This window comes from Pantherophis guttatus, chromosome 2 (genome assembly GCF_059756535.1).
Source record: "Pantherophis guttatus breed Tessera chromosome 2, ASM5975653v1, whole genome shotgun sequence".
Classification (NCBI taxonomy): domain Eukaryota; kingdom Metazoa; phylum Chordata; class Lepidosauria; order Squamata; family Colubridae; genus Pantherophis; species Pantherophis guttatus.
In genome coordinates, this window is record NC_142064.1 from 2977707 (window position 1) to 3005353 (window position 27647).

Consider the following 27647-nt stretch of genomic DNA (forward strand, 5'->3'; position numbering starts at 1 on the left):
CCACACCAGCCTCCTCGCTGTCGGAATCAACCACTAACTGCACAGGCCGCTGATGGCCCACAACAATGGCCATGTTTCACACTTAAGACCATTGTGGCATTCCCGGCGGTCACATGATCAAAATTTTGACGCTTGGCAGCTGACTCATATTTATGTTGGTCGCAGCATCGCGGAGTCACGTGATCCTCTGTTGCGACATTCCAACAAGCAAAATGCATGGGGGAAGCCAGATCGGGTTCCCAACCCTGTTTTCCTCACTGAACCGCCACAGTGATTTCACTTAACAAATGTGGCAAGGAAGGTCAAAAAATGGGACAAAATCTCCACGTAACCAATGTCTCCCTTAGCCGCAGAAATCTGGGGCTCCATTGAGGTTCGTAAGTCGAGGACTGTCTTTAAACAGGCCTCTTTAACACTAACAAAAGTCCCCACCGGGAAGTGAGTCTCAACTGACGGCGGTAAATCTTCGTGCTCATGAGGACTGGGCACTTGGGATGTTATTACTGGCTCAGAGAGATGAGCCTGCCAGAAATAGATCATTAGGAAGAAACAGAAATTGTTCCAGGAGGGTCTCCATTAGCGCTTTCTTGGCACGCTTCATTAATTCCCACCGGGAGGCTGTCATTGGCGCAATGGCTGCTGTTTTGTGCTGCTAATTCTGGGGAAGACACGGGAGGGTGTGTGTCGGGGTGACATGCCTTAAAACAGGCATGTCAAACTCAAGGCCCGCGGGCCGTATCCAGCCTGCAGGGTGCTTAGATCTGGCCCACAGGACCAGCCTGGAAACAGCAAAGGACCGGCCCAGCAAAAATGGAGCTCTAAAAATGGAGCTCTAAAAGCAAAACAAAAGGAGAAATGTTTCCTCTTTTGCATTTGAACATGCAAGATGGGACAGGAAAGGAGAAAGGGAAAGAGGAAAGACAAAGGAAAAGAAGGAAAGAGGGGGAGGAAGAAGAAAAGAGAATGAAGAGGGAAGGAAAAGGAAGGAAGGAAGGAAGGAAGGAAGGAAGGAAGGAAGGAAGGAAGGAAGGAAGGAAGGAAGGAAGGAAGGAAGGAAGGAAGGAAGGAAGGAAGGAAATTTAATTAATTTATATGCCACCCATCTTGCTGTTTGGAGCAAATAGTTTAATTGTTACTGACACAGGTTAAAATACTATCAGATAAATAAATGTGAAATACCTTCTCACAAAAAATGTTTAGCTTTTTTTGAGTTTTGAGAGGGCCTTCAATTGTGTGTGTGTGTGTGTGTGTGTGTGTGTGGCTTCATGAATAAAGCTAAACAAAGTAGAACCAATGCAATGAAGAAATCCAGGCGTTCCCAGTTCTCTCCCTTTTTACATTGACTGAAGGTTTAGTCCTGATATCGGGAAGGAAGGGAGGGAGGGAGGGAGGAAGATGAGAATAAGGGGAAGGAAGGAAGGAAGATGAGAATGAGAGGAAGGAAGGAAGGAAGGAAGGAAGGAAGGAAGGAAGGAAGGAAGGAAGGAAGATGAGAATGAGAGGAAGGAAGGAAGATGAGAATGAGAGGAAGGAAGAAAAGAAGATGAGAATGAGAGGAAGGAAGGAAGAAAGATGAGAATGAGAGGAAAGAAGGAAGGAAGGAAGGAAGATGAGAATGAGAGGAAGGAAGGAAGGAAGATGAGAATGAGAAGAAGGAAGGAAGAAAGGAAGGATGGAAGGAAGATGAAAATGAGAGGAAGGAAGGAAGGAAGGAAGGAAAGAAGATGAGAATGAGAGGAAGGAAGGAAGGAAGATGAGAATGAGAGGAAGGAAGGAAGGAAGATGAGAATGAGAGGAAGGAAGGAAGGAAGGAAGATGAGAGGAAGGAAGGAAGGAAGATGAGAATGAGAGGAAGGAAGGAAGAAAGGAAGGATGGAAGGAAGATGAGAATGAGAGGAAGGAAGGAAGAAAGGAAGGATGGAAGGAAGATGAGAATGAGAGGAAGGAAGGAAGGAAGGAAGATGAGAATGAGAGGAAGGAAGGAAGGAAGGAAGATGAGAATGAGAGGAAGGAAGGAAGGAAGGAGATGAGAATGAGAGTGAGGGAGGATCTCAGGGAAGTTGAGCCTGGATAGCTCAACAGACAGAGCTCTGTAGTTTAACACCAGCTGTCTGCAATTAAAGTAAGATCGAATCCCACCAGGCTCAAGGTTGACTCAGCCTTCCATCCTTTCTAAGGTAGGTGAAATGAGGACCCAGTTTGTGGGGGCAATAAGCTGACTTTGTATAAATATACAAAAGGATGAAGGCGATTGCTTAACGCATTGTAAGCCGCCCTGAGTCTCCAGAGAAGGGCGGCATATAAATCAAATTAAAAAAAATAACACTTGGCCACCACAGGTGTCCCCGACAGTCCTGTGTCACACCCACTCATGGCCCCCCAAGGTCAAACACAACCCTGATGTGGCCCTCAATGAAATTGAGTTTGACACCCCTGCCTTAAGATCTACTAGAGGTACTCCTCGACTTTCAACAGTTCATTTAGTGACCGCTCATAGTTACAACGAGACTGAAAAAAGTGATTTAGGATTGTTTTTCCCACTTACGACTGTCATAGCATCCCCAGGTCACATGATCAAAATTTGGGCGCTTGACAACTGGTCCATATTTGTGACGGTCGCAGTATCCTGGTGTCATGCAATCCCCTTTGTCACCTTCTCAGCAGGCTTCCAGCAAGCAACCTCAATGGGGGAAGCCGGACTCACTTAACAACCATATGATTCACTTAGCAGCTGCAGTGCTCCGCCTAACCCCTGTGGCAAAACGATTGTCATAATGGGGCACATCTTACTTAACAACTGTGTTGCTCCACAATGGCAATTTTGTGCTCCATTGTGGTGGTAAGCCATGGATTCCATGTATATTTCTGGCAGGACAGGCAGCTATATAAATTGGAGATAAACAAAATAAAACTGAAGTAGATATTTCCCATGTCAGTTGGAATTGAATTAGAATTAGAATTCTTTATTGGCCAAGTGTGATTGGACACACAAGGAATTTGTCTTTGGTGCATACGCTCTCAGTGTACATAAAAGACAAGATACGTTTGTCAAGAATCATAAGGTACAACACTTAATGATAGTCATAGGGTACAAATAAGGAAGGAAGGAAGGAGAGAAAAGGAAGGGAGGGAGGGAGGGAGGGAGGGAAGGAGGAAGGATGGAGAGAAAAGGAAGAAGGAGGGAGGGAGGGAGGAAGCAGAAAAAAGGAAGGAAGAGAGGGAGGAAGGAAGGAAGGAAGGAAGGAGAAAATAGAATAGAATAGAATTCTTTATTGGCCAAGTGTGATTGAACACAAGGAATTTGTCTTTGGTGCATACGCTCTCGGTGTACATAAAAGACAAGATACGTTCGTCAAGAATCATAAGGTACAACACTTAATGATAGTCATAGGGTACAAATAAGCAATCAAATCATACTAGGAAACAATCAATATAAATTGTAAGGATACAAGCAACGAAGTTACGGTCATACAGACATAAGTGGGAAGAGATGGCAAAGTTATCATAACGTAACCCTGATGTGGCTTCTTACTCATCTGAAACAATTCTCATCGTATTTTAGACCAGGGGTGTCCAACCTTGGCAAGTTTAAGACCTGTGGACTTCAACTCCCAGAATTCCCCAGCCAGCCTTGCTTCAGGTTTGCCAGGGTTGGATACACCTCCCCCCCCCCCCCCGGTTAAGATGAGGCCTAAAATACATACAGGTAGTCTTCAAAGTACGGCCACAATTGAGCCATTGAGTTATGAAGATCATGGTCAACAGCAGCGACCTTGTAAGGTAGGTTGGGTTGAGAGACAGAGCGACTGGGCCAGAATCACCCAGCTGGCTTTCATGGCTAAAGCGGATTTGAACTCATAAAATTTGTGGACTTCCAACTCCCAGAATTCCCCAGCCAGCATGGGAAAAACAACCAAGCACAGACAGCACCCAGGATCCCACAGCTGTTGCCTTCCTCTTCAGGGGTGGGCTTCAAAAATTTTAGCAAGGGGTTCTCTGCCTGGTTGCTGGGTGGGCATGGCCAAGGTGGGCGTGCCTCCTAGTCGGCCTCCTGCACCATGGGTGGGGGAGCATTTTTGCCCTCCCTGAGCTCTGGAGGCTTTCCTCGAGCCTCCGGGAGGGTGAAAACGGCCTCCCCAGGCTCCAGAGGCCCTCTAGAGGCCAGAAACGGGCCCGCTTCCGGCCTTCCCGAACTTCCGGTAGGCCTGTTTTTCACTCTCTCCCAGCCTCTGTGTGTTCCCTGCACTTACCTGCATCCAAAACGGGCCTCATGGGGACTCCTGGGAGGGGTGGGGTGGGCAGGGCCAGCCAAAGAGTGGGATTTGGGGGTTCTCTGAACTGCACAGAATCTTAGCTAGAGGTTCTCCTGAACCCCTGCGAACCCCCAGCAGCCCACCCTTGTTCCCCCTCCTCCTCCCCCTTCCTCCTTTTCTTGTAGATCAGTGTTTCTCAACCTTGGAAGCTTGAAGATGGGTAGACTTCAACTCCCAGAATCCCCCAGCCAGCGCTGCTGGCTGGGGGATTCTGGGAGTTGAAGTCTACCCATCTTCAAGCTACCAAGGTTGAGAAACACTGTTGTAGATGTTTGTTTACTCAAATTAAGTAACATCACTAGCACTGATGATCTTATCTAGTTGGGTCATAAAATGTCTGCAAGCTGAGAGAGCACCAAGGATCCCTCACTAGTAGCTTTTTTTTTTTGGAGATATATATATATATATATATGTGTGTGTGTGTGTGTGTGTGTGTGTGTGTGTGTGTGTGTGTGTGTGTGTGTATGTATGTATGAATGTATATATATATATTTTCTTACTTCTTCATAGGGTTTATGTGTGTTTTTCCTCTTACGTTTTTCCTTTACATAGGGAAAACCTGGGTAGAGGAAAAACACGCACACACACACGTGTGTGTGTGTGTGTATATGTGTGTGTGTGTGTGTGTGTGTGTGTGTGTGTCTTCTTAAGTTTTCGCGGGTGTGCATATGCAAAAAATTAAAATCTCTGGTGTTTTCCCGCATCGTTGTAAATAAGTTGGTTAAAATGTTTAAAATTATGGTTAAAATCCCAGGTTAAAATCTGGGATTTTAACCAGAATTTTAAACATTTTAACCAACTTATTTACAATGACGTGGGAAAACACCCGAGATTTTAATTTTTTGCATATATATATACACACACACACACACATACCTTTGTCTTTAGGATATTGGAGCATTCAGCCTTGCCATCCAATCCCTATTTAGGAAGACTTTGGAATAACCACCGCTCTGTGGCATTGCTCCATTGGTTTTGACAAAAACTGTCAGCCAGATTTCTGGCTGTATCCTATTCGTTCTGGGCCAACGGCTGGTTTCCATACCAACGTCGCAGAGATCCTGCCCGGAGAACATTATTTGCGTCGGTATTTTATTTCTGAGTAATTAAAAGCCTGCAAAACAGAGGTTATTTGTGGCAGGCAATCTGTAGCTCCCAGATAAACGCGAGTTTTCTTTTTTCAAGGTGAATATTGCAATCGGGCCAGAATGTTTATTTCCCACGAACGGATACGGTGCCTCATGTCAAAGGTTTTCATTATTGCTGCTGTAGAAAATAATAGGACTGAAAATTCCCCAGAAAGGGAGAATGACTGGGTTGCTAAGCCAGTCCTCCCGGCAGAGAGTTTGCAAGTCAGGAAGCTTGGCTGGGAAAGTCAATTCCCTAAGTCTCTTAAAAGGGGGGTGGGTGGGGGATAGACATATTAACTTTTATGATGTTTTGCTTCAAAAAGACGCAAAATAAATCGGTGCTCGGGGTGGCGAGTAGCGCAATCAAAGCCCCGCTGATTTTGACAAGGGCTGAGGTTCTTGCTGTGGAATGATCTTCATGGGGCTCAGTGGGGTATAATTCGCACACGCAGCCCTGAAACAATTAAGTGCGGAATCAGGGCCTTTGATCAAGCAAGGGGGATAAGATCTGGCACCGAGCAGAAGATTTTTGAAGCTGAGCAAAGGCCAGTTCCAGAAGGAAGCTTGCAAGCTACCTTAGAGTGGAGGTTTAGGATTATGGCCTGAAATTTGAACTGGTAATTTTTGCGAACCTATTAATTTAAAAAAAAAAAAAAAAACTTTTGTGGTCTTTGGTGCTCGCCGAGCTTGGTGGTTTTCTTGCAGGTATTTTATCACACGACTGATGATGTTCCCTAGTTGGGTCATGAAAAGTCTGCAAGGAAAAAACCCAAGTCAGAGAGCACCAAGTTGTCATTTTCTTCCTCCTCCTCCTCTTCTTCCTTCTTCTCCTCCTCTCTGCAAGCACTACTCCCTTCTAACAATCATGATCTTATCTAGTTGGGTAATAAAACTATAAAAACAACAAAGTTCCCAGAGCATCAAGGACCAAGGACTCCACAGTCATTTTCCTCCTCCTCCTCCTCCTCCTCCTCCTCCTCCTCCTCCTTCTCCTCCTCCTCCTCCTCCTCCTCCTCTCTGCAAGCACTATTCCCTTCTAGCACTGATGGTGTTACCTAGTTGGGTAATAAAATGTCTGCAAGAAAACTACCAAGCTCAGAGAGCATCAAGGATCAAGGACTCCACAGTCATTTCCCCCCCCCTCCTCCTCCTCCTCCTCCTCTTCCTCCTCCTCCTCTCTGCAAGCACTATTCCCTTCTAGCACTGATGGTGTTACCTAGTTGGGTAATAAAACGTCTGCAAGAAAACCACCAAGCTCAGAGAGCATCAAGAATCAAGGACTCCACAGTCATTTACCACCTCCTCCTCCTCCTCCTCCTCCTCCTCCTCCTCCTCCTCTCTGCAAGCACTATTCCCTTCTAGCACTGATGGTGTTACCTAATTGGGTAATAAAACGTCTGCAAGAAAACCACCAAGCTCAGAGAGCACCAAGGACCCCATAGTCGTTCTCCTCCTCCTCCTCCTCCTCCTCCTCCTCCTCCTCCTCCTCCTCCTCCTCCTCCTCCTCCTCCTCGCCCCTTCTTCCCCTCTTCCACTCCACACAACCCCTTTCTTCTGATATGAATGATGTTACCTAGTTGGGTAATGAAACATCTGCAAGAAAACCACCAAACTCAGAGAGCACCAAGAACCCACAGTCGTCCTCCTCCTCCTCCTCCTCCCAAACCCTCCTCCCTTCTAGCCCTGCAGATGTTGCCCTTCCTCCATCCTAGCTGGAGATCCCGCCACTCCAAGGCAGCTGCTAGCCAGCGCCACGTCTTGCGATAGAAAACCCCAAAGCCGAATGGTGCGTTGCGAGCGCACGAGGCAGAAGTCCTCGCGGGGCCTCCTTGCTTCGCTCTCGAATCTTCCCGTTCCCTTTTTTTTTCAACAGAGCGACGACATCAACAAAGTGGCCAAGGCGGCGAAGATCGTGGAGCGGATGGTCAACCAGAACACCTTCGATGACATCGCTCAAGGTGAGGACCCAGAAGAAGGCTGCCCGCGACGCTGCCTGAAAGGGATGCCCTTTTTCTCCCAAAGGTGCTTTTTTCCAGACACAGCTGGACTTTCTTCTCTTTGTCTGAAGACAAAGTTTCGCTTCTCATCCAAGAAGCTTCTTCAGCTCTGCGTGGATGGTGGGGGAATGGAAGGATTTATATTCCTTGCAGACAGCCAGTCCTTTGCATCCTTTTAGAGGGTCGTTGAGGCCACTTGGAGGTTTCTCTGTGTCCTCAGCATTACCTGAGTGGTGCAAATGACTGTGCAGCCTTCTCGGAACTGCTGAAAGGACTGAATTATAGACAGGAGATAGATGTTCTGCCCCAGCTCCGGATTTCCAAGGATATTGACACACACCAACGGTCCTTATCAAATTTATTAAGTAGCAAGAATAAACAAGACCGGCAAAGGTTGGCAACCAGCCCAGAAAACAAGATATGATAAACCAAAATACTCTGATAATAATACGAGTTGTTTCCAGCAAGAACGCACTAACTGCCTGCGACTTAAATAGGCTAAGGGAGTGGCCAATTATCTTCAAACCTTACTCTCGAGGAGACCTCCTCCTCTTGAGTTGCCACTCCTGCCTTTTGGCCGCCCTGCGTACCTGAGCATTGAAGAGAGGCTCCTCCACTTCACTCTCTCCACTTGAAGGAGCCTCTGGAGGTTCTGAAGGCCCTGGCTGAGTCTCTGCCTCTGGCACCACATCCTCTTCGGCCTCCTCGCTGTCCGACGCGAGCGCTGGCTGTGCAGGCTGCTGGCGTGACATCACACCAGCCTCCTCTTCATCGGGATCAGCCACGATCCGCGCAGGCTGCTGGCGGGCCACAACAGTAGATGATGTCGTATCCCTCTCCTTCTGTTGAGAGAGGACTGTTCAATTTGGACATAGATGCCCTCTTTGACCCCTTCTTCCAAACCAGCGGTCCTCTCTGTCCAGAATGTGGACTTTGCTGTCTTCAAACGAGTGGCCTGTGTCTTTGAAATGCAGGTAGACTGCTGAATCTATGATGGCTTTGTTCTCCTATGTTGTGCCATGCGCTTATGGACAAAAGAACCACTTCATAAACTCAGGTGGCCCTGAGGACACAGACAAACCTCCAGGTGTCCTCAACGGCTCTCTAAAAAAGGACGCAAATGACCAGCTGTCTGCAAGGAACATAAATCCTTCCATTCCCCCACAATCCAGTCAGAACTAAAGAAGCTTCTTGGATGAGAAGTGAAACCTCTTCAAAGAAAAACCAGAAAGTCCAGTTGGAAAAGCACCTTTGGGACAACCAGGACCTGAATGACTTGAGAATCTCTGCAGACGTTTGCTTGTTCTCGTTTCCTTCCTTGGCTCCGATGAGCCTTTGCTTCCATTTCCAGTCCCTGCTGTTGGTCATAAGCAGTGGTGGGTTTTACTTACCTTTGCTACCTGTTTGCTCACGCGTGCACCACTTCTGTGCATGCATAGAGCGTATTTGATGACATTCGGGAGGGTGGGCGGAGCCTCCCACCACAGCTGCTACCGGTTTGCCTGAACCAGGTCGAACTGGTAGCAACCACCACTGGTCATAAGAGTGAACGACTGCTGGTCGTAAGTATTATTATTTATTATTTATTAGTCACATTTTTATGCCACCCAACTCCCGGGGGACTCTGGGCGGCTAACAACAAAGAATAAAACAATGTGAACAATATCCCATGCAAAAGTTTAAAAAGAAAACATGCAAAAGTAGCTTTTGAGAGGTCCACCGTAACTACTAATAGCCGTTAAGCAACTGGTCATAAAGTCAAGAACTACCTCTGTATAGCTTCAAAAATCTTTTAATCCCCCAGAGCTTCCGAGGAGGCTTACAACTCAAAAAGTTTAGAAATTTAAAACATCATCCTAACCCAGGACAGATTGAGAACGGGAGGAAAGAAATGCAAGTAGTCCTTGACTTGCAACCATTCATTTAGTGACCGCTCTAGAGTTAAAATGGCCCTGAAAAAAGTGACTTACAACTGGTTCTTGCACTTACAGCCAAACATCCCCAAAAATTCATGTGCTTGGAAATGCCATTTGCCACTTTTCCAGCTGGCTTCTGGCCAGCAAATTCAGTGGGGAGGGGGCAGAAGCCAGATTTGCTTAATGACCGCATGACTCGCTTAGCAACTGTGAGGAATTGCGTAACAACCGTGGCAAAAAAGGAGACGTAAAATTGGACGTGACTCGCTTAACGACGAATAACAGAATTACAAGGGATTTTGGAGGTCTTCTAGTCCAACCCTCTTTACAAGCAGGAAACTCTGTAGTTTAAAAAGAGAAACAGTCAAGGGGTTGGACTAGATGATCTACTAGATGATCCAACTCTGTTAATCAGTTAAATCTGTTGGCATAGTTTCCTAGAATGACGTATTGCAGGATAATTCTGCCGACTGCCAGCAGTTCGATTCTGACCAGCCCAAGGTTCACTCAGACTTCCATCCTTCCAAGGTCGTAAAATGAGGACCCTGATTGTTGAGGGCAAGAGGCTGGCTCTGTAAACTGCTTAGAGAGGGCTGCAAAGCATTATGGAGCGGTATATAAGTCTAAACACTGCTGCTAGTGCTGTTGCTACTTTTTTTTTCTTTTTAACTTGATTTATATGCCGCCCTTCTCCAGAGACTCAGGGCGGCTTACAATGCGCTAAGCAATAGCCTTCATACTTTTTGTATATTTATACAAAGTCAGCTTATTGCCCCCACAATCTGGGTCCTCAATTTACCTACCTTAGAAAGGATGGAAGGCTCAGTCGACCTTGAGCCTTGGAGAGATTCGAACTTACTTTAATTTAGTTACTTTAATTGCAGACAGCTGGTGTTAAATTGCAGTGCCTTTTCTGCAGAGCTATCCAGGCTCTTTTGACATGACTCAAAGCCCGTGGGAACCAAGAGTGCTAACTTCTTGCCTAGTGCTGTGATTGTAAGAATGCAAAGTTGGGGGGGGGGAAAGATTGTTGCTGAGAACACTGAGTTGCCAGCAAAGACGGTGCTGAATTAGAGGTAACAGAATAACAGAATGAGTTGGAAGGGACCTTGGAGGTCTTCTAGTCCAGCCCCTTCTCAAGCAGGAGAACAATCTCTTCTTAAAGGCCTCCAGTGATGGAGCACCTACAACCTCTGGAGCCAAGTTGTTCCGTTGATTAATTAACAATATAACAGAAGGGACCTTGGAGGTCTTCTAGTCCAACCTTCCCTATACAGTACCAGCGCTTCTCAACTTTGAATCATGGAAGATAGCTGGACTTCAACTCCCAGAATTCCCCAGCTGGCATGGTGGCGCGGCAGACTAAAGCACTGCTATTAACACTTATTAACATCCGCTGCCTGCAATTACTGTAAGTTCGAATCTCACCAGGCTCAAGGTCGACTCAGCCTTCCATCCTTTCTAAGGTAGGTAAATTGAGGACCCAGTTTGTGGGGGCAATAAGCTGACTTTGTATAAATATACAAAAGGATGAAGGCTATTGCTTAACGCATTGTAAGCCACCCTGAGTCTCCGGAGAAGGGCGGCATATAAATCAAATTAAATACAAAAAAACTAACCAAGATTGAGAATCACTGCCCTGTGTCATTTGTTTATTTAAATTGTGCAATCATAACTGGTACACCTTAGTCCCCTGAAACTTAGCTTGCGCAATAATTTGCTAACGCAGATTTTAAAACTGTTTTTGCTTTTGCTAGATTTCAAGTACTTCGAAGATGCCTCCGATGAATACCGGGATAACATGGGGACGCTGCTGCCGCTCTGGAAGTTTCAGTACGACAAAGCCAAGCGGCTGGCTGTCACCGCCCTCTCCTGGTGAGAGCCTTCTCTGCAGGCAGAAGCGGGGTGGGGGGGCGCTCTGTGAAAACCCACACTGCTTATCTTGATGATTGAGCAATGGAAATGAGAAATGGAAAACGTTCAGTGTTAACGTTGTATTTGTTACATACGCTTCTTTTTCTTTTTTCTTGGGTCACGTTTATAGTTTTTCTTTTGTTATTTTCATTTACTTCGGGGGTTGGGGAGAGAAAAAAAAAGGAGAATATTTGTAGCTCAGAGCAGTGGTGAAATCGGAACCGGTTTACTACTGGTTTGCTGGCTGCACATGTGCACCAGTGGTGGGTTCCTCCTGGTTCGGCCCGGTTTGGCCGAGCCGGTAGCGGTGACAATGTGACATCACCGAACCGGTTCTCTTTGTTTGGAAGCTGGGCCCTCCCGCCACCCCCACTCCCCCGCCACCCCCCCATCCCGTGTTATTCTTACCTTTTATTTGACCCCACCCCCAATCTATTGCTGCCTCCCAAGTCCCAGCTGATCGGCTAGAAGGAAAAAAACTGTTTAAACTCTTGCCGCGGGGCTTCAAAGGGCTGCCCTACAGCTGATCAGTGTTAAAAGGCAGTGTGGTGGTAGACCAGTGCCTCCAAAAACAAATGAGTAGACCGGGGCCTCCAAAAACAAATGAGTAGACCAGTGCCTCCAAAAACGAATGAGTAGACCGGTACAGCTCTGCAAGCAGTTAAAAGCCTGGTAGACCAGTACCTCTGCGAAATCCTAAAGAATTGTCACATGACCATCAAGACATGCCCACAAAATAAGCCACGCCCACAGAACCGGTAGTAAAAAAAAAAATTAGAACCCACCCCTGATGTGCACTGTGTGCGTCCATGCGTAGTGCGCACCACGCACGCCAAAAGGAGGCATGGGGTAAGTAGAACAGCGTGCGCAGTGGGGGGTGATCAGCTATGGCGCGTGTTTTTTTTTTACTATTAGATTGTAAAGAAATGCTTTTGAAAGTAATAAAAAAGGGTCTGAAGTTCGTGCGGCTCAGCTGGGATCGTCAGAGCCTTTTCCCCCCCCCTTTTAAAAGCATTTTTTTAAAAGAAGCGGCAAGCAGGCGACCGGGCAATTGGGTGGGCATGGGTGGGGGGAGGGGGGGCAGGGATTTTTGCTACTGGTTCTCTGAATCACCTGCCGCCATCGCTACAGGATCGGCCGATCCAATCCGAACCGGGAGCATTTCACCCCTGGCTCAGAGTTGAAATGAGGGGTCCTTGGTGCTCTCTGAGCTTGGTGGTTTCCTTGCAGATGTTTCATGACCCAACTAGGTAACATCATCAGTGCTAGAAGGGAGAGGGGTTTGTGGAGAGGAGGAGGATGGAGATGGGAGGACGCGGAGGAGGAGGAGGAGGAAGACTGTGGGTTGAAATGAAGGGTCTTTGTCTTTTATTTTTCTTGCAGACGTTTTACCACCCAACTAGGTCACATCATCAGTGCTAGTCCTGATGATGTGACCTAGTTTGGGTTATGAAACATCTGTAAGGAAGCCACCAAGCACCAAAGACCTTTCAAAAAAATTTTTTTTAAACTTTAAAAAAAGAAAAATGAAAGTGAATAAAGACATTGAGTGCAAGAGCTGAGAGGATAATCTGAGAATCGTGTGAATAATATGGGTAATACACAGGCTGCATTTTTCATTTTTTTTATATTAACAACAATATTTTTAATATTAAGACAAAGGATGTACACTGCTTTTAGGACAGAAGAGGGCCATGAATTAATAGCCTAGGTTGGAAAATACTCTTTAAAAAACAAAAGAAAAAAACATGGCCTTCAAATAATTAGCCCAAGGAATTTTAGCATTCCTTTCTGGTATCTATGGAACTCCATAGATACCAGAAAGGCAAGAAGATTTTACAGTATTCACTGAGGTTTTTTTTCTGCTGGACAATCTCAAGCTTACAAAATCTTTCCTCGTGCATTGATTATTATAATTCTAAATCATTAAACCTAGTTTAATATGTTTGTACTGTATGAAGGCTATTGCTTAACACATTGTAAGCCGCCCTGAGTCTCTGGAAAAGGGCGGCATATAAATCGAACCAATAAATAAATATACAATAAATAAATAGTTAGGAAGTTCTGATGCTGAAATATAATAATGTACTAATTATTTTAAAAAGTATTTCAGTACTTGGAAACCTGCACTCCCTCTGGTCTCCATCTCTACAAAAATGTATTTATGTCCTTAACAATCCCCTGGAACAAAATGTGTCTGTAACACGCTACAAATATTGTCAAAAGACCGGAATGCTGACAGTTTACATCTCTTTTGTCTTGCAGGAACCCCAAGTACAAAGACTCGTTCCTCGTTGGACACGGCTCTTGTGAGTTTTGACTCGGCTGTGTTATGCCAACGCTTGGTGATAAAGCCAGAGATTTTTCAGTCCCCGTTGCTTCATTTTTTCCTCCTAGATCCTACAGACCAACTTTTACATCCTGGGGGACTTGGTTGTGTTTAAACGGCACGTGAGCTGGTTGCTCGGCGAGACGCCTTTCCTGGTTGTCTAAAATCATTTCCAGTTATTTCCAGATTTGCAGCACAATAATCAGAATAGAGCTGGAAGGGACCTTGGAGGTCTTCTAGTCCAGCCCCTTGCTCAAGCAGGAGACCCTATACCATGTCAGACCAAGGGTTGTCCAGTCTTTCTCCAGTGATGGAGCATCCACGACTTCTGGTGGCAAGCGGTTCCACTGGTTAATTGTCCTCACCATTGGGAAGTTTCTCCTCAAATCTAGGTTGCTTCTCTCCTTGATGAGTTTCCATCCGTTGTTTCTTGTCCTGCCTTCTGGTACTTTGGAGAATAGGTTGACCCCCCGCCCCCTTTTCTTTGTGGCAGCCCCTCAAATATTGGAAGACTGCTATCATGTCACAGCTAGATTAGCAGATTGTAAAGAGTGTAACACACAAAAAAATGTTTTGCAGCACTGCATCCCTTAGGAATCAAAATAAAGTGAACACCTACCACACACACAAACACACAGACAGGTTGCTGAGGTCTTTCCCTCCTCTAGAGTTTTTCTCATTCTCAAGTCAAACAATCAGAATAGTTGTTCAACATGGTTGTTCAATGAATCCGACTTCCCCATTGATTTTGCTCATCAGAAGGTCGCAAAAGGGGATCATGTGAACCCCGCTTGGGGTGCGGCAACTGTCATAAGTATGAGTCACTCACCAAGTGCTTGAATTTTGATCCTGTTACCCTGGGGATGCTTGCCTTCAGAAATCGTGGGTGCTCCATCACTGGAGATTTTTTAAAAGAAACTAGACTAGTCCACCCCCTGCTCAACCAGAAGACCTTGTACCATTTGAAACAAGTGGCTGTCCAATCTCTTCTTTAAAAAACCTCCAGTGATGAAGCACCCACAACCTCTGGTGACAAGCTGTTCCACTGGTTAATTGTTCTCACTGTTAGTGAGAACATTGTTCTCCTTCATTCCAGGTTGCTTCTCTCCTTGATGAGTTTCCATCCATTGCTTCTTGTCCTGCCTTCTGGTGCTTTGCAAAATAAGTTGATCCCCTCTTCTTCTTTGTGGCAGCCCCTCAAATACTGAAATACTGCCAGTATTTGAGAGGTTTTAGATCTATATAACTCAATATTTGAGTTATACGTTATATTTATCTCAGTATTTGAGATATATAACAGGGCTGATTACACAAAGCTTCTCCAGGACGTCATCATTAGCTAAAAACTCTTGATTGCGGTCCCAAATTAGCTTCTGCAAATCAGACTTAACAAATCTGTCAATGCGGCGGCTGGTACTAAGACATTTTCTAAACCGAAAGCATTAGCCGCGTGTGGCCGAGTGTGCAAAATGGATGGTCCTTATTAGATTACACGTCTCTCCCAACAAAGGTGGCGGGGAAATGGCCAATGGGGGCCATCAATTCTAGCTGGCAGCTTGATTGTTGCTGAGGCATTTAAGTTCTCCGATATTTTTGCCTAATTTCTTTTAGGACGCTTGCATATCTATTTTATTTTTAATTGGCCAATAGGATCCTGCACCCCGTGGCATATTTAAAAGAAGAATAGAATAATAGCAGAGTTGGAAGGGACCTTGGAGGTCATCTAGTCCAACCCCCCGCCCAAACAGAGGTCATCTAATCCAACCCCATTTCTGAGAGACGGCAGTCCAGTCTCTTCTTGAAAGCTTCCAGGGATGAAGCTCCCACAACTTCCGAAGGCAACTTCTGTTCCATGGGTTGATGGTTCTCACTGTCAGAAAATTCCACCTTATTTCCAAGTTGAATCTCTCCTTCCATTATTTCTTGTCTGGCCTTCGGGTGCCTTGGACCCTTCTTCCCTGTGGCAGCCCCTTAAATATTGGAAGACTGCTCTCCTGTCTCCCCTGATCCTCCTCTTCACTAGACTAGCCAAGCCCGGTTCTTGCAACCGTTCATCTTATGTTTTAGCCTCCAGTCCCCTCATCATCCTGGTTGCTCTTCTCTGCGCTCTTTCTAGAGTCTCAACACCTTTTTTATAGTGTGGTGACCAAAACTGGATGCAGTATTTTAGGTGTGGTCTTACTAAGGCTTTGTAGAGTAGTACCTCCCTTGATCTCGATTGTTTCCCTCTGTTAATGCAGCTAAGGATTGCACTGACCCTACACCATTTTTGACAAGTGGTGGACTATCTGTATTGTATTGCAAAGGTCGTAGAAACAGGAGAGGACGGAAAGCTGCTATGTATTTTATTGATTGGGAACATGCTGCTTTGCTGCTTTCCATTACAAAATATGTTGCTGCAGCAACTCACCTCTAAGGTTCCGGGATTGGGTTGCGAAAGTTTCTTTATGGCTTCTCAAGCAATGTTAAACCTGCCCCAAAACTCTTTTACGCCCTTTGTGGTTTGGGCTCAAATACAAGATCCTTGTTCCCTAAATTCTTTGCTCTGTAATAGAAGATAATATTTGTGGCTCAGGATTGGACTGTGGGGTGTTTGGTGCTCTCCGAGCTGGGTGGTTTTTCTTGCAGAGGTTTCATGACCCAACTATGGTAGGTATCGTCATCAGTGCTAGAAGGGAGAGGGGTGTGCAGTCTGAAGGAGGAGGAGAAGAGGAGGAGGAGGGACATGGGGATGTTTTTCTTGCAGACGTTTCATGACCCAACTAGGTAACATTATCAATGCTATAAGGGAGAGAAGTGTGCAGTATGGAGGAGGAGGAGGGATGGAGGGGGAAGAGGAGGACAAAAGGGACAGTGGGGTCCTTGGTGCTCTCTGAGCTGGGTTGTTTTTCTTGCAGACGTTTCATGACCCATCTAGGTAACATCATCAGTGCTAGAAGGATGTGGGGTGTGCAGTGCAGAGGAAGAGGAGTAGAAGAAGGGGAGGGGGAAGGGAGGAGAAAAAAGGACAGTGGGGTGTTTGGTGCTCTCTGAGCTGGGTTGTTTTTCTTGCAGACATTTCATGACCCAATTAGGTAATATCATCAGTGTTAGAAGGGAGAGAGGTGTGCAGTGTGGTGGAGGAGGAGAAGAGGAGGAGAGGAAGAGGAGGGGGAGAAAGGGGACAGTGGGGTGCTTGGTGCACTCTGAGCTGGGTTGTTTTTTTTTGCAGACGTTTCATGATCCATCTAGGTAACATCATCAGTGCTAGAAGGCTGTGGGGTGTGCAATGCAGAGGAAGAGGAGTAGAAGAAGGGGAGGGGGAGGAGGAGGAGAAAAGGGACAGTGGGGTGCTTGGTGCTCCCTGAGCTGGGTTGTTTTCTTGCAGACGTTTCATGGCCCAGTTAGGAAGGAAGTGGGTTGTGTGGAGAGAAGGAGGACGATAATTTGAGCCCGACTTACCTCCGTGCCATTTTTAAAACTTTCTTGTATTGTGCAATGGACTGAGGATCCATTCTCTGGCCAAATATATTAGTATAAATGTGTTTTTCCCCCCATTAGTTTGTCCTTCCGTTGACTGATTTGGGAGTTCTAAAAGACCTCCAGGTTTTTAGGGTAGATGAGGGTATTATTGTGTGTTACCTGTCCTTTGAATACATTCCCCCAGTGCCTCTTCTGACTTACAGCCTGGTTTTAATCAAGATATCCAGCCTCCCTTTTTCTGAGCTTCGGTGTTTCATTATCGGGCCAGCAGCCTGCAGAGCGGAGCTCTGACTGCCTAAAGAGACGTCCAATCAATCCTTCAGGTTGGCCTTCTAATCCTCTCACGGGCTCATTTAGGCAAGACGAGAAACCCGCAAAGTTGTGCAATGATTCCCAACACAAAAACGGCACCTTGATGTCGTTTGGAGCCCTGGGAATGCGATGGTCTTTTTCTTTTTCTTTTTTTTTTATTGCAAAAGTTTTACAATTACATTTTCACCCCTTTTTCCCCCCCACCTCCCCCCCCCAGACTTCCCAACCTCCCTAACCCTCCCTAACCCTCCCCTCCCCCCAGACTTCCCTATAATATACTCATAACTGGTAAAAAGAAAACACAAAAAAAAACACCCCTTAATATGATACTTATATGTAAACTTGAACCCCTCCCTCCCCTGTATAATTTTTCTCTTTACCTCATTACATTAAAATATTTCCAATACATTATTTTCAAATAAAAGCTATTTGATACTTTCTAGTTTGATATTTGTTCTGAACATATTCTATCCACTTTTTCCATTCCCATTCATAAGTCTCTTGTGAACAATCTTTTAAGTATGCTGAAATCTTCGCCATCTCTGCAAAACTGGCCATCTTCAAAGTCCATTCCTCAATAGTGGGCAAAGCTTCATTTTTCCAGTATTTACCTAGCAACAATCTCGCTGCTGTTATCATGTACAATATCAATTTTGTTTCACCCAATGTAAAACCCTTAACTATACCCAATAAAAACAGTTGTGGAGAAAATTGAATTTTTTTCTTCAAAACATTCTGCATGACCCACCAAATTTTTATCCAAAAAGCCTTAACTTTCCTACAGGTCCACCAAACATGATAATACGTAGCATCCAAACATTCACATCTCCAACATTTTGGCTGAACATTAGGGTACATACATGACAACTTTGGTCTCAACGATGGTCTTTTTCCAGGAGTGTTGCTTTCCAACAAGAAAAGGGGACTCTGTGATTTGCAATTCTATGAGGTTTTACAGGCTGCACAACACAGAATAACAGAGTCGGAAGGGACCTTGGAGGTCTTCTAGTCCAGCCTCTGCTCGAACAAGAGACCCTATATCATTCTGGACAAATGGCTGTCCAGTCATGAAGCACCCACAACTTCTGGTGGCAACTTCTGTTCCACTGGTCAATTGTCCTCACTGTTAGGAGGTTTCTCCTTAATTCCAGGTTGCTTCTCTCCTTGATGAGTTTCCATCCGTTGCTTCTTCTCCTGCCTTCAAGAGGCAAGGTTGAGAGCTTCGATGGCGCAGTGGGTAGAGTGCAGGACGGCAGGCTCCTTCTACTGCCTGCCAGCTGCCTGCAATTTGGCAGTTCAAATCTCAGCAGGCTCCACATTGACTCAGCCTTCCCTCCTTCTGAAGTTGGTAAAATGAGAACCCAAATTGTTGGGGGAGCTAGGCTGACTCTGTAAATCGCGTAGAGAGGGTTGTAAAGCATTGTGAAGCAGTTTATAAGTCTAAATGCTATTGGTGTTGCCCCCCTCCTCTCTGAGGCAGCCCCTCAAGTATTGGATGACTTGCTCTCCTGTCTCCCCGGGTCCTCCTCTTCGCTAAACTAGCCATGCCCAGTTCCTGCAACCGTTCATCGTCTGTTTGAGCCTCCAGTCCCCTCATCATCCTGGTGGCTCTTCTCTGCACTCTTTCTAGAGTCTCAAACTCTTTTTTTTATAGTGTGGTGACCAAAATTGGATGCAGTACTCCAGGTGTGGTCTTACCCCAGCTTTATAAAGCGGCTGTCAGGTTTCGATGCTATCTCAAAATAAATGAACTTCCAAACTGCCGATCTTTAAGGAAATTTTCTCTTTATTCGAGCACAGCCATCTGATCCTGACTCTTTCGCGGTCAGTACTGACCTTTGCCCCCCAATCCCTCCCTTTCCGATCCCCAATTCTCTGCTTCTCATTGGCTATCTTCCAAGTCACTTTCCCGATTCCTTTCTTCGTCAGGTCACAGGAATGTCTCCCTCCTCCCCATCTCCGAGGAGAACGAATCTTCAAAGGGATTTAGCAGGCAAAAGTTCAGGCTTCTCCTCCCTTTTCTATGTCAGTGCTGGGACGCTGACAGCGGGACTGTCACTTCGCATATTATCCCTTTGTTGATGCAGCGCAGGATTGCATTGGCCTTGTAGGCAGCTGCAACACACGGCTGGCACATACTTAGGTGAAGGTCAACTAAGATACTTAGATCAGGGGTGGGTTCTAAATTTTTTTTACTACCGGCTCTGTGGGCGTGGCTTACTTTGTGGGTGTGGCTTGGAGGTCATGTGACTAGGTGGGCGTGGCTAGCTGGTCAGAGTCATTTCTGGAAGGTCCTCGCACTTACGACCAGTCCTCGCACTTACAAACCGACTCATTTGTTTGCTTTTAACACTGATCAGCTGTAGGACGGCCCTTTGAAGCCCCCCCGGCAAGAGTTTAAACAGTTTTTTTCCCTCTAGTCATCAGCTGGGACTCAGGAGGCAGCAATAGATTGGGGGTGGGACCAAATAAAAAGTAAGAATAACGTGGGGGGGTGGGAGGGCGGGGGGGAGAACCGTCATATCGTCACCGCTACCGGCTCAGCCAAACCGGACCGAACCAAGAGGAACCCACCACTGACTTAGATCCCTCTCACTCTGGCTACTTTTGAGCCAGGTACCAACTAATGTATACCTGTGCACTTGGGTTATCCTGCCTAAGTGCAGGTCCTTACTTTTCTCACCACTGAATGGCATAAGTTGGAAGGGACTTCGGAGGTCTTCTAGTCCAACCCCCTGCTCAGGCAGGAAACATCATACCATTCCAGACAAATGGTTATCCAATCTCTTCTTAAAAACCTCTGGTGTTGGAGCACCCACAACTTCTAGTGGCAAGCTGTTCCACTGGTTAATTGTCCTCACTGTCAGGAAATTTCTCCTGAGTTCTAGATTCCTTCTTTCTTTGATGAGTTTCCATCTGTTGCTTCTTCTCCTGCCTTCTGGGGCTTTGGAAGATAGGTTGACCCCCCTCTTCTTTGGGGCAGCCCCTTTTGTCGGATCACAGGGCCCAGCGCTCAAGTCTGTTGAGATCCCTCTGAATCTTGAGTCGTCTTGTTGTTGTAAAGTGTTCCCTATTCCCCCTACCAGCTTGGAGGAATAATTCTTCTCCAGTTACACGTGTGTTTGCATCGGGACGAAACCCGAGAGAGCGTGTTCGGCATAACTGCAGGCAACCTCGCAGCAAAACTCTCTTGTTTCCCAGGAGGTCAAATGATTGCCCTTGGCACTGCTATTTAAAAGCAAATGCATTTATTTACTTGATCTTAATCCGCGCTCCAATGCTGCCTTCTAGATCGTTAATGGAAGGAGTTCTAGCGCATAACCTTTTCCGTTTCCCATGGCAATTTAATTATGGATCTCCCCCCCCCACACGTGCTAAAGCAGCATTTCTCAAAGCTGCCTCGATAGATGTGAGCTGACAGACGACTAAAGTAGAACAAATTTTGTCTCTTGTTTTCAAAAAAAGGAAGGGAAAGGCTCAGGAAAACCAACAATCTGGCATTCGACATGAGATGGCCAGGAGGTTTCTGGAGCAGATCGGCTGTTTGAATCCCTAGTATAGGTTTCCTGTGTGAGCGGGGGGTTGGACTAGATGACCTCCAAGGTCCCTAGGTTACTTTGAGGGCTCTGGCTCTTCTGTGGTTCATCCTCACTGTAGAAGGTGAAAATGAAGGGTTACGAAAGGTTTAAGTTCAAATCTCGCCAGGCTCAGGGTTGCCTCAGCCTTCCATCCTTTCTAAGGTAGGTGAAATGAGGATCCGGTTTGTGGGGCAATAAGCTGACTTTGTATAAATATACAAAAGTATGAAGGCTATTGCTTAACGCATTGTAAGCCGCCCTGAGTCTCCGGAGAAGGGCGGCATATAAATCAATTTTTTTTTAAAAAAAAGGCCCTTTCTGGGTCCTGTATTGTGTGATGTTTTTATTAATGAGCTGGATGTCTATTCTAGTCTTCTGGGCTAAAACATAAGAAGAACAATTGCAGGATCTGGGTATGTCCAGTTTGATGAAAAGAAGGACAAGGGGTGACATGAGAGCAGTCTTCCGCTATCTCAGGGGCTGCCCCAAAGAAGAGGGAGTCAAGCTATTCTCCAAAGCACCTGAGGACAGGACAAGAATCAACAGGTGGAAACTCATCAAGGAGAGAAGCAACTTAGAACTAAGGAGAAATTCCGTGACAGTGAGAACAATTAACCAGTGGAACAACTTGCCACCAGAAGTAGTGAATGTTCCAACACTGGAAGTTTTTAGAGATCGGACAACCATTTTTCTGAAATGATATAGATTAACATTAGCGCAATAGTCAAGAAGTAAAAAATACCCCAATCATGGAATTCCCAACTCAGACAAACAGTCAAGGAATAAATAATAGCCAAACCAAGCAACCATCAAGAACGCTCCCACCACAACTGACAGGGCAATAAATAGAGAGCAAACTCCTTTCCTTTCTAGCACTGATGATGTTACCTAGTTGGGTGATGAAATGTCTACAAGAAAACCGCCAAGCTCAGAGAGCACCAAGGACTCCACAGTCGTCGTCGTCCTCCTCCTCCTCCTCCTCCTCCTCCTCCTCCTCCTCCTCCTCCTCCTCCTCCTCCCCCCTCCACACAACCCCTCTTCTGGCACTGATGACGCTACCTAGTTGGGTAATGAAATGTCTGAAAGGAAATAATCAAGCTCGGAGAGCCCCAAGCACCCCACAGTCCTCCTCCCCCCCCCCAAACCTCCCTCCCTCCTAGCACGGATAACATTACCTAATTGGGCCATGAAACATCAAGGACCCCACAGTCTTAATTATTTCTGAAGTAACCTATTTCTTTTAAACTTTTTATCATTGAATAAACGACTGAAAAAAAATTAAGAGGTCTTTCAGCATGAGAATGAAATGAAAACCTCTGTCAGGAAGTTTAGGTCACTGACTGCTACCCAGCTGTGTCTCCTAAGATTTTGCATATACATGTCTACGTATTCAACAAATGGATTTGCAGAATTGTTTTCAGCTCATCCAGGCTGCGAAATCATGTTCCTATACAATCACGTAGAATTTTATGAGCTTGTGCAACCTTATCAGAATCGTTCGTTAAACTAAACCATGTTGGATCCTACAAATGGAATGATTTCCCTAGATTTCCTTCAATCTGAGCGGCAGCTGCAAACCACACATTGCTGTTTACATGAATTTGGAACCAAAAAAATGTTTACCACTTGATGGCACTGTTAAATATTTAGTGAGCATCCTGCAAATTGCATCCTGCAAATAAAATCCTTATTAAAAATAGGCACGTTCAACAGTTGTTAAATGCTAACAGAATGTCTTTGGTGATGCAAACATTCATTTCCTTTGGTGCTTTAAATTAATTCTTACTAGGACAGTGTTTCTCAACCTTGGTAGCTTGAAGATGGGTGGACTTCAACTCCCAGAATCCCCCAGCCAGCAGCGCTGGCTGGGGGATTCTGGGAGTTGAAGTCCACCCATCTTCAAGCTTCCAAGGTTGAGAAACACTGTACTAGGAAATACTGAAAATTCCCCTAGATATCGTCCCAAAATTCTTATCACGTTTGAAATATATGATGTAGATTAGGATGTCCTTGCCACCCGTATTTAAGGAACCAGTAAGAAAAGGCAGACACCTCCTTTATCTGCAATAGCTGTGCAGGGGATATATGTGTCAAAAAATGCAAGTTGGTGGTGTGGCCCCAGCTGTGAAATCAAGATCTGGCCCTGGGCATGAAATAGAGCAGGTTTCAGACTCGTGACTGTGGGCACCATGGTGCTCTCTGAGCTTCGCTGGTTTCATGCAGACGTTTTATGACCCAACTAAGTAACGTCATCAGTGCTTGAAGGGAATAAGGCTTGTGGAATGGAGGAGGAGGAGGAGGAGGAGGAGGAGGAGAACTGAGGGGCCCTAGGTGCTCTCTGAGCTTGGTGGTTTTCCTGAAGACATTTCATGACCCAGCTAGGGAACATCATCAGTGCTAGGAGGGATGGGGGTTTGCAGAGTAGTGGAGCTGTTTACTGTTGGCTTATCAACAACGGCCAAACAAGCCAACAGTAAACAGCCAAAGAACAGGGTTGTTGTGATGGGCAAAAAGAGAAGGAGGAACATGTATTGAGTCTGTCTGTTGCCAGTTAAGGAAGATATTTCATAAATAAATGAAATAAACTTTGGGGTTCCCGGCTGGGGTCCTGAGCCTGGATGTCCTGATTGAAGTGATTTCCTCCCCTCTTCCCCTTCCTCCTCCTCTTCCTCTTCTCTTCTTCCTTCTCCTCCTCTTCCTCCTCCCCTCCTCCTCCTTCCTCCTCCTCCTCTTCTCTTCCGCCTCCTCTTCCTCCCCTCCTTCTCCTTCCTCCTTCTCTCTCGTTCCTCCTCCTCTTCCTCCTTCTTTTCTCTTCTTCTCCCTCCTCCCCCATCCCCCGTCCTCCTCCTCTTCTCTTCCTCCTCCTCTTTTCTTCTTCTTCCTCCTCCCCCTCTTCCTCCTTCCTCCTTCTCTCTCGTTCCTCCTCCTCTTCCTCCTCCTTTTCTCTTCTCCCTCCTCCCCCTCCTCTTCCTTCCTCCTCCTCTCTTGTTCCTCCTCTTCTCTTCCCCCTCCTCCTCTTTCTTCCTCCTCCTCTCTCGTTCCTCTTCCTCTTCCTCCTCTTCTCTTCCTCCTCCTCCTCCCCCTCCTCTCTCGTTCCTCCTCTTCCTCCTCCTCGTTCTTCCTCCTCCTCCTCCCCCTTCCTCCTCCTCGTTCTTCCTCTCCCTTCTCCACCTCCCCCTTCCTCCTCCTCCTCTTCCTCCAGATGACTTCATGAAGCAGAGCCGGGGGATGCTGCTGCTGTACACCCTGAAGAACCCCTCTTTCCCCGAGTACGTCTTTGCCAGCGAGAGCGGCATCATGTGCCTTGACATCCACGTGGAACACCCCTACCTGATTGTGGTGGGCTTCTACGACGGCAACGTGGCCATCTACAACCTGAAGAAACCCACGGCCACCCAGCCAGGCTACAAAAGCAGCAAGTTGTCTGGGAAGCACACCGACCCCGTCTGGCAGGTGAGGACTCCCTTCTCCCTCCTCTGCCTCTCCGGGCCCAGGTCTTCACGGAGAACTGAGTGGATCGGCAGAATCTCAGGTGTGATAGAAGAGAATCTTTGGGGTTCAAGGGCTGGAGTCCTTGGCGCTCTCTAGGTTGTTATTTGCAGACGTTTCATGACCTGACTAGGGGACGTCATCAGTGCATCTAAAAGGCATTGGGGATGTTAACTGGGTAACATCAGCAGCGTTAGAAGGGAGGGGGGTTTGTGGAGAGGAGGAGGAGGAGGAGGAGGGGTCCTTGGTCCTCTCTGAGCTTGGTGGTTTCTTTTCAGACGATTCATTGTCCAAAGGTTGACTCAGCCTTCCATCCTTTCTAAGGTAGGTGAAATGAGGACCCAGTTTGTGGGGCAATAAGCTGACTTTGTATAAATATACAAAAGAATGAAGGCTATTGCTTAGCGCATTGTAAGCCGCCCTGAGTCTCCGGGGAAGGGCGGCATATAAATCAAATTTTAAAAAAAACCAAAAAAAAAAAAACCTAGGGATCATCATCAGAGGGGTTGTGTGGAGTGGAAGAAGGGGAGGAGAAGGAGGAAGAGGAAGAGGAAGAGGAGGAGCATTTGGGGGGTCTTGGTGCTCTCTGAGCTTAGTTGTTTCCCTTCAGACGTTTAATTACCCAACTAGGTAATATCATCCATGCCAGAAGAAAAGGGTTGTGTGGACGGGGAGGGGGAGGAGGAGAAGTGCTGTGGGGTCATTGATGCTCTTTGAGCTTAGTTTTCTTGCAGACATTTCATAACCCAACTAGGTAACATAATCAGTGTTAGAAGGGAATGAGGGTTTGCAGGGAGGAGGAGGATTGTGGGCAGTGGTGAAATCCAATTTTTTTTACTACCGGTTCTGTGGGCATGGCTTGGTGGGCGTGGCAGGGGCAGGTTACTGCAAAATCCCCATTTCTTCCCGATCAGCTGGGACTTGGGAGGCAGAGAATAGAGGGGGGGGCGGAACCAGTCAGAATTTTTACTACCGGTTCTGTGAACTACTCAAAATTTCCGCTACCGGTTCTCCAGAACTGGTCAGAACCTGCTGAAACCCACCTCTGGACTGTGGGCAGTGGTGAAATCCAATTTTTTTTTACTACCGGTTCTGTGGGTGTGGCGTGGTGGGCATGGCAGCAGAAGGATACTGCAAAATCTCCATTCCCACCCCGCTCTGGGACCAGCCAGAGGTGGTATTTGCCGGTTCTCCGAACTACTCAAAATTTCCGCTTCCGGTTCTCCAGAACCTGCTGGATTTCACCCCTGACTGTGGGGTCCTTGGTGCTCTCTGAGCTTAGCTGTTTCCTTGCAGAATTTTCACTACCCAGCTAGGTAACATCATAAGTATTAAACTGAGAATCTTCTGCCTTCCATCAAAATTTTTCTTTGAAAACAGGAGGCAAATAAATGGGAGAATCTATTTCTCTGTGATTATCTGGATTGAGAAAAGGGCTGTTTCCAAGAAGTCCAGAGTTTCTCCCATAATAAACATGCAACCCACAACCAGTCCTAGTTTTTTCAGTCAGTTGTATTTCCCCGAAAATCAAGTTAGTGGAACCTTACCCAATTCTGAATAATAAATCGGGCTCTTTAAGCCCCATCCATTTTCTTGAAAGCTGCCCATATATTCTCATTTTAGCGTCTCGTTTTAGAAATCGAAGCTCCGGGACCAAAAAGCTCAGTCTCGGCTTCCAAAATTAATTATCCAAATGATTTAAGAGATGAAATCCATTTCCCTGTTTGGTCAACGATGGACGTGGTTCACAAGCTGGGCTGCAAAGCAGCGGTGAAATGGAAAATGTGTTACTACCGGTTCTGTGGACGTGGCTTGGTGGTGGTGGTGGGGTAATGTGACTGGGTGGGCGTGGCCAATTTTTTTTTTTTAAACTTTTCAAAGCATTTTTTTCTAATGCTTTGAAAAGCCTCTGCCGATCAGGCAACTCAGCTGGGATCATCAGAGACTTTTCAAAGCATTTTTTTTTTACCATCTCTTCGACCAAGAGGTTGCAGAAAAAAATGCTTTGAAAAGCCTCTGAGGATCCCAGCTGAGCCGCGCGATCATCAGAGGCTTTTTTTTTTTTAACTTTTAAAAGCATTTTTTCGTAGGAAGAGGTGGTAGAAAAAATGCTTTTAAAAGTAAAAAAAAAGCCTCTGATGATCGTGCGGCTTAGCTGGGCATGGGGGGGGGGCACAGGGATTTTTGCTACCAGTTCTCCGAACCACCCACCGCCATCGCTACCGGATCGGGCGATCCGGTCTGAACCGGGAGCATTTCACCCCTGCTGCAAAGTCTTCGTTAAAACAAACAGAGAGAACACAACAGCATTCACACACAGAACTTTTGAGTTGTGCACCAGTTCTGCCTATTCCTAGATTGGGAGGCTCTGCTCATAATCCCTCCTGCCCTCGTCACCTCCAGATGCAGCCCCAGGAAGCCCTTCAGAAGTTGTGGGTGCTCCATCACTGGAGGTTTTCAAGAAGAGATTGGACAACCATTTGTCTGAAATGGTATAATGGTCTCCTGCTTGAGCAGCGGGGTTGGACTAGAAGACCTCCAAGGTCCCTTCCAATTCTGATATTCTGTTAATTAATTACTGGAACTGTTTATCTCCAGACGTTGTGGGTGCTTTATCACGGGAGATTTTTAAGAAGAGATGGGACAGCCAGTTGTCTCAAATGGTATAGTGTCTCATCCTGAGCAGGGAGTTGGTTGGACTAGAAGATCTCCCAGGTCCCTTCCAGGTTCGGTCTGATTGAAGGAGGCAATGGCAAACCACTTCTGAAATGGAAAAAAAAATCTTTGGCAGTCCAGGCAATCTCTGAGACGTAATTGAGAGGGGGAGATAGATAGATAGATAGATAGATAGATAGATAGATAGATAGATAGATAGATAGATAGATAGATAGAGGATGGATATATAGATAGAAGATAGATGATAGATATTTAGATGATAGATAGATAGATAGATAGATAGATAGATAGATAGATAGATAGATAGATAGATAGATAGATAGATAGATAGATAGATAGATAGATATTGAGAGAGAGAGAGGATGGATAGATAGAAGATAGATGATAGATAGATAGATAGATAGATAGATAGATAGATAGATAGATAGATAGATAGATAGATAGATAATGGATGATTTAGATAGATAGATATTTAGATAGTAGATGATAGATATATGATAGATAGTAGATGATAGATAGATAGATAGATAG

At 46.0% G+C, this 27647-nt stretch overlaps 1 protein-coding gene across 2 annotated transcripts in view; it reads left to right on the forward strand.

The window, feature by feature from the left end:
- Nucleotides 1–27647, forward strand: part of DNAI1 (dynein axonemal intermediate chain 1) — a 168968-nt gene that overhangs the window by 63295 nt on the left and 78026 nt on the right. For both annotated transcript variants that reach the window (XM_087885484.1, XM_087885485.1), the window contains 4 exons: nucleotides 7317–7401; nucleotides 11114–11231; nucleotides 13536–13579; nucleotides 24154–24404. In XM_087885484.1, coding sequence (XP_087741610.1) covers nucleotides 7317–7401; nucleotides 11114–11231; nucleotides 13536–13579; nucleotides 24154–24404 — 498 coding nt within the window. The remainder of the gene's footprint in view (nucleotides 1–7316; nucleotides 7402–11113; nucleotides 11232–13535; nucleotides 13580–24153; nucleotides 24405–27647) is intronic.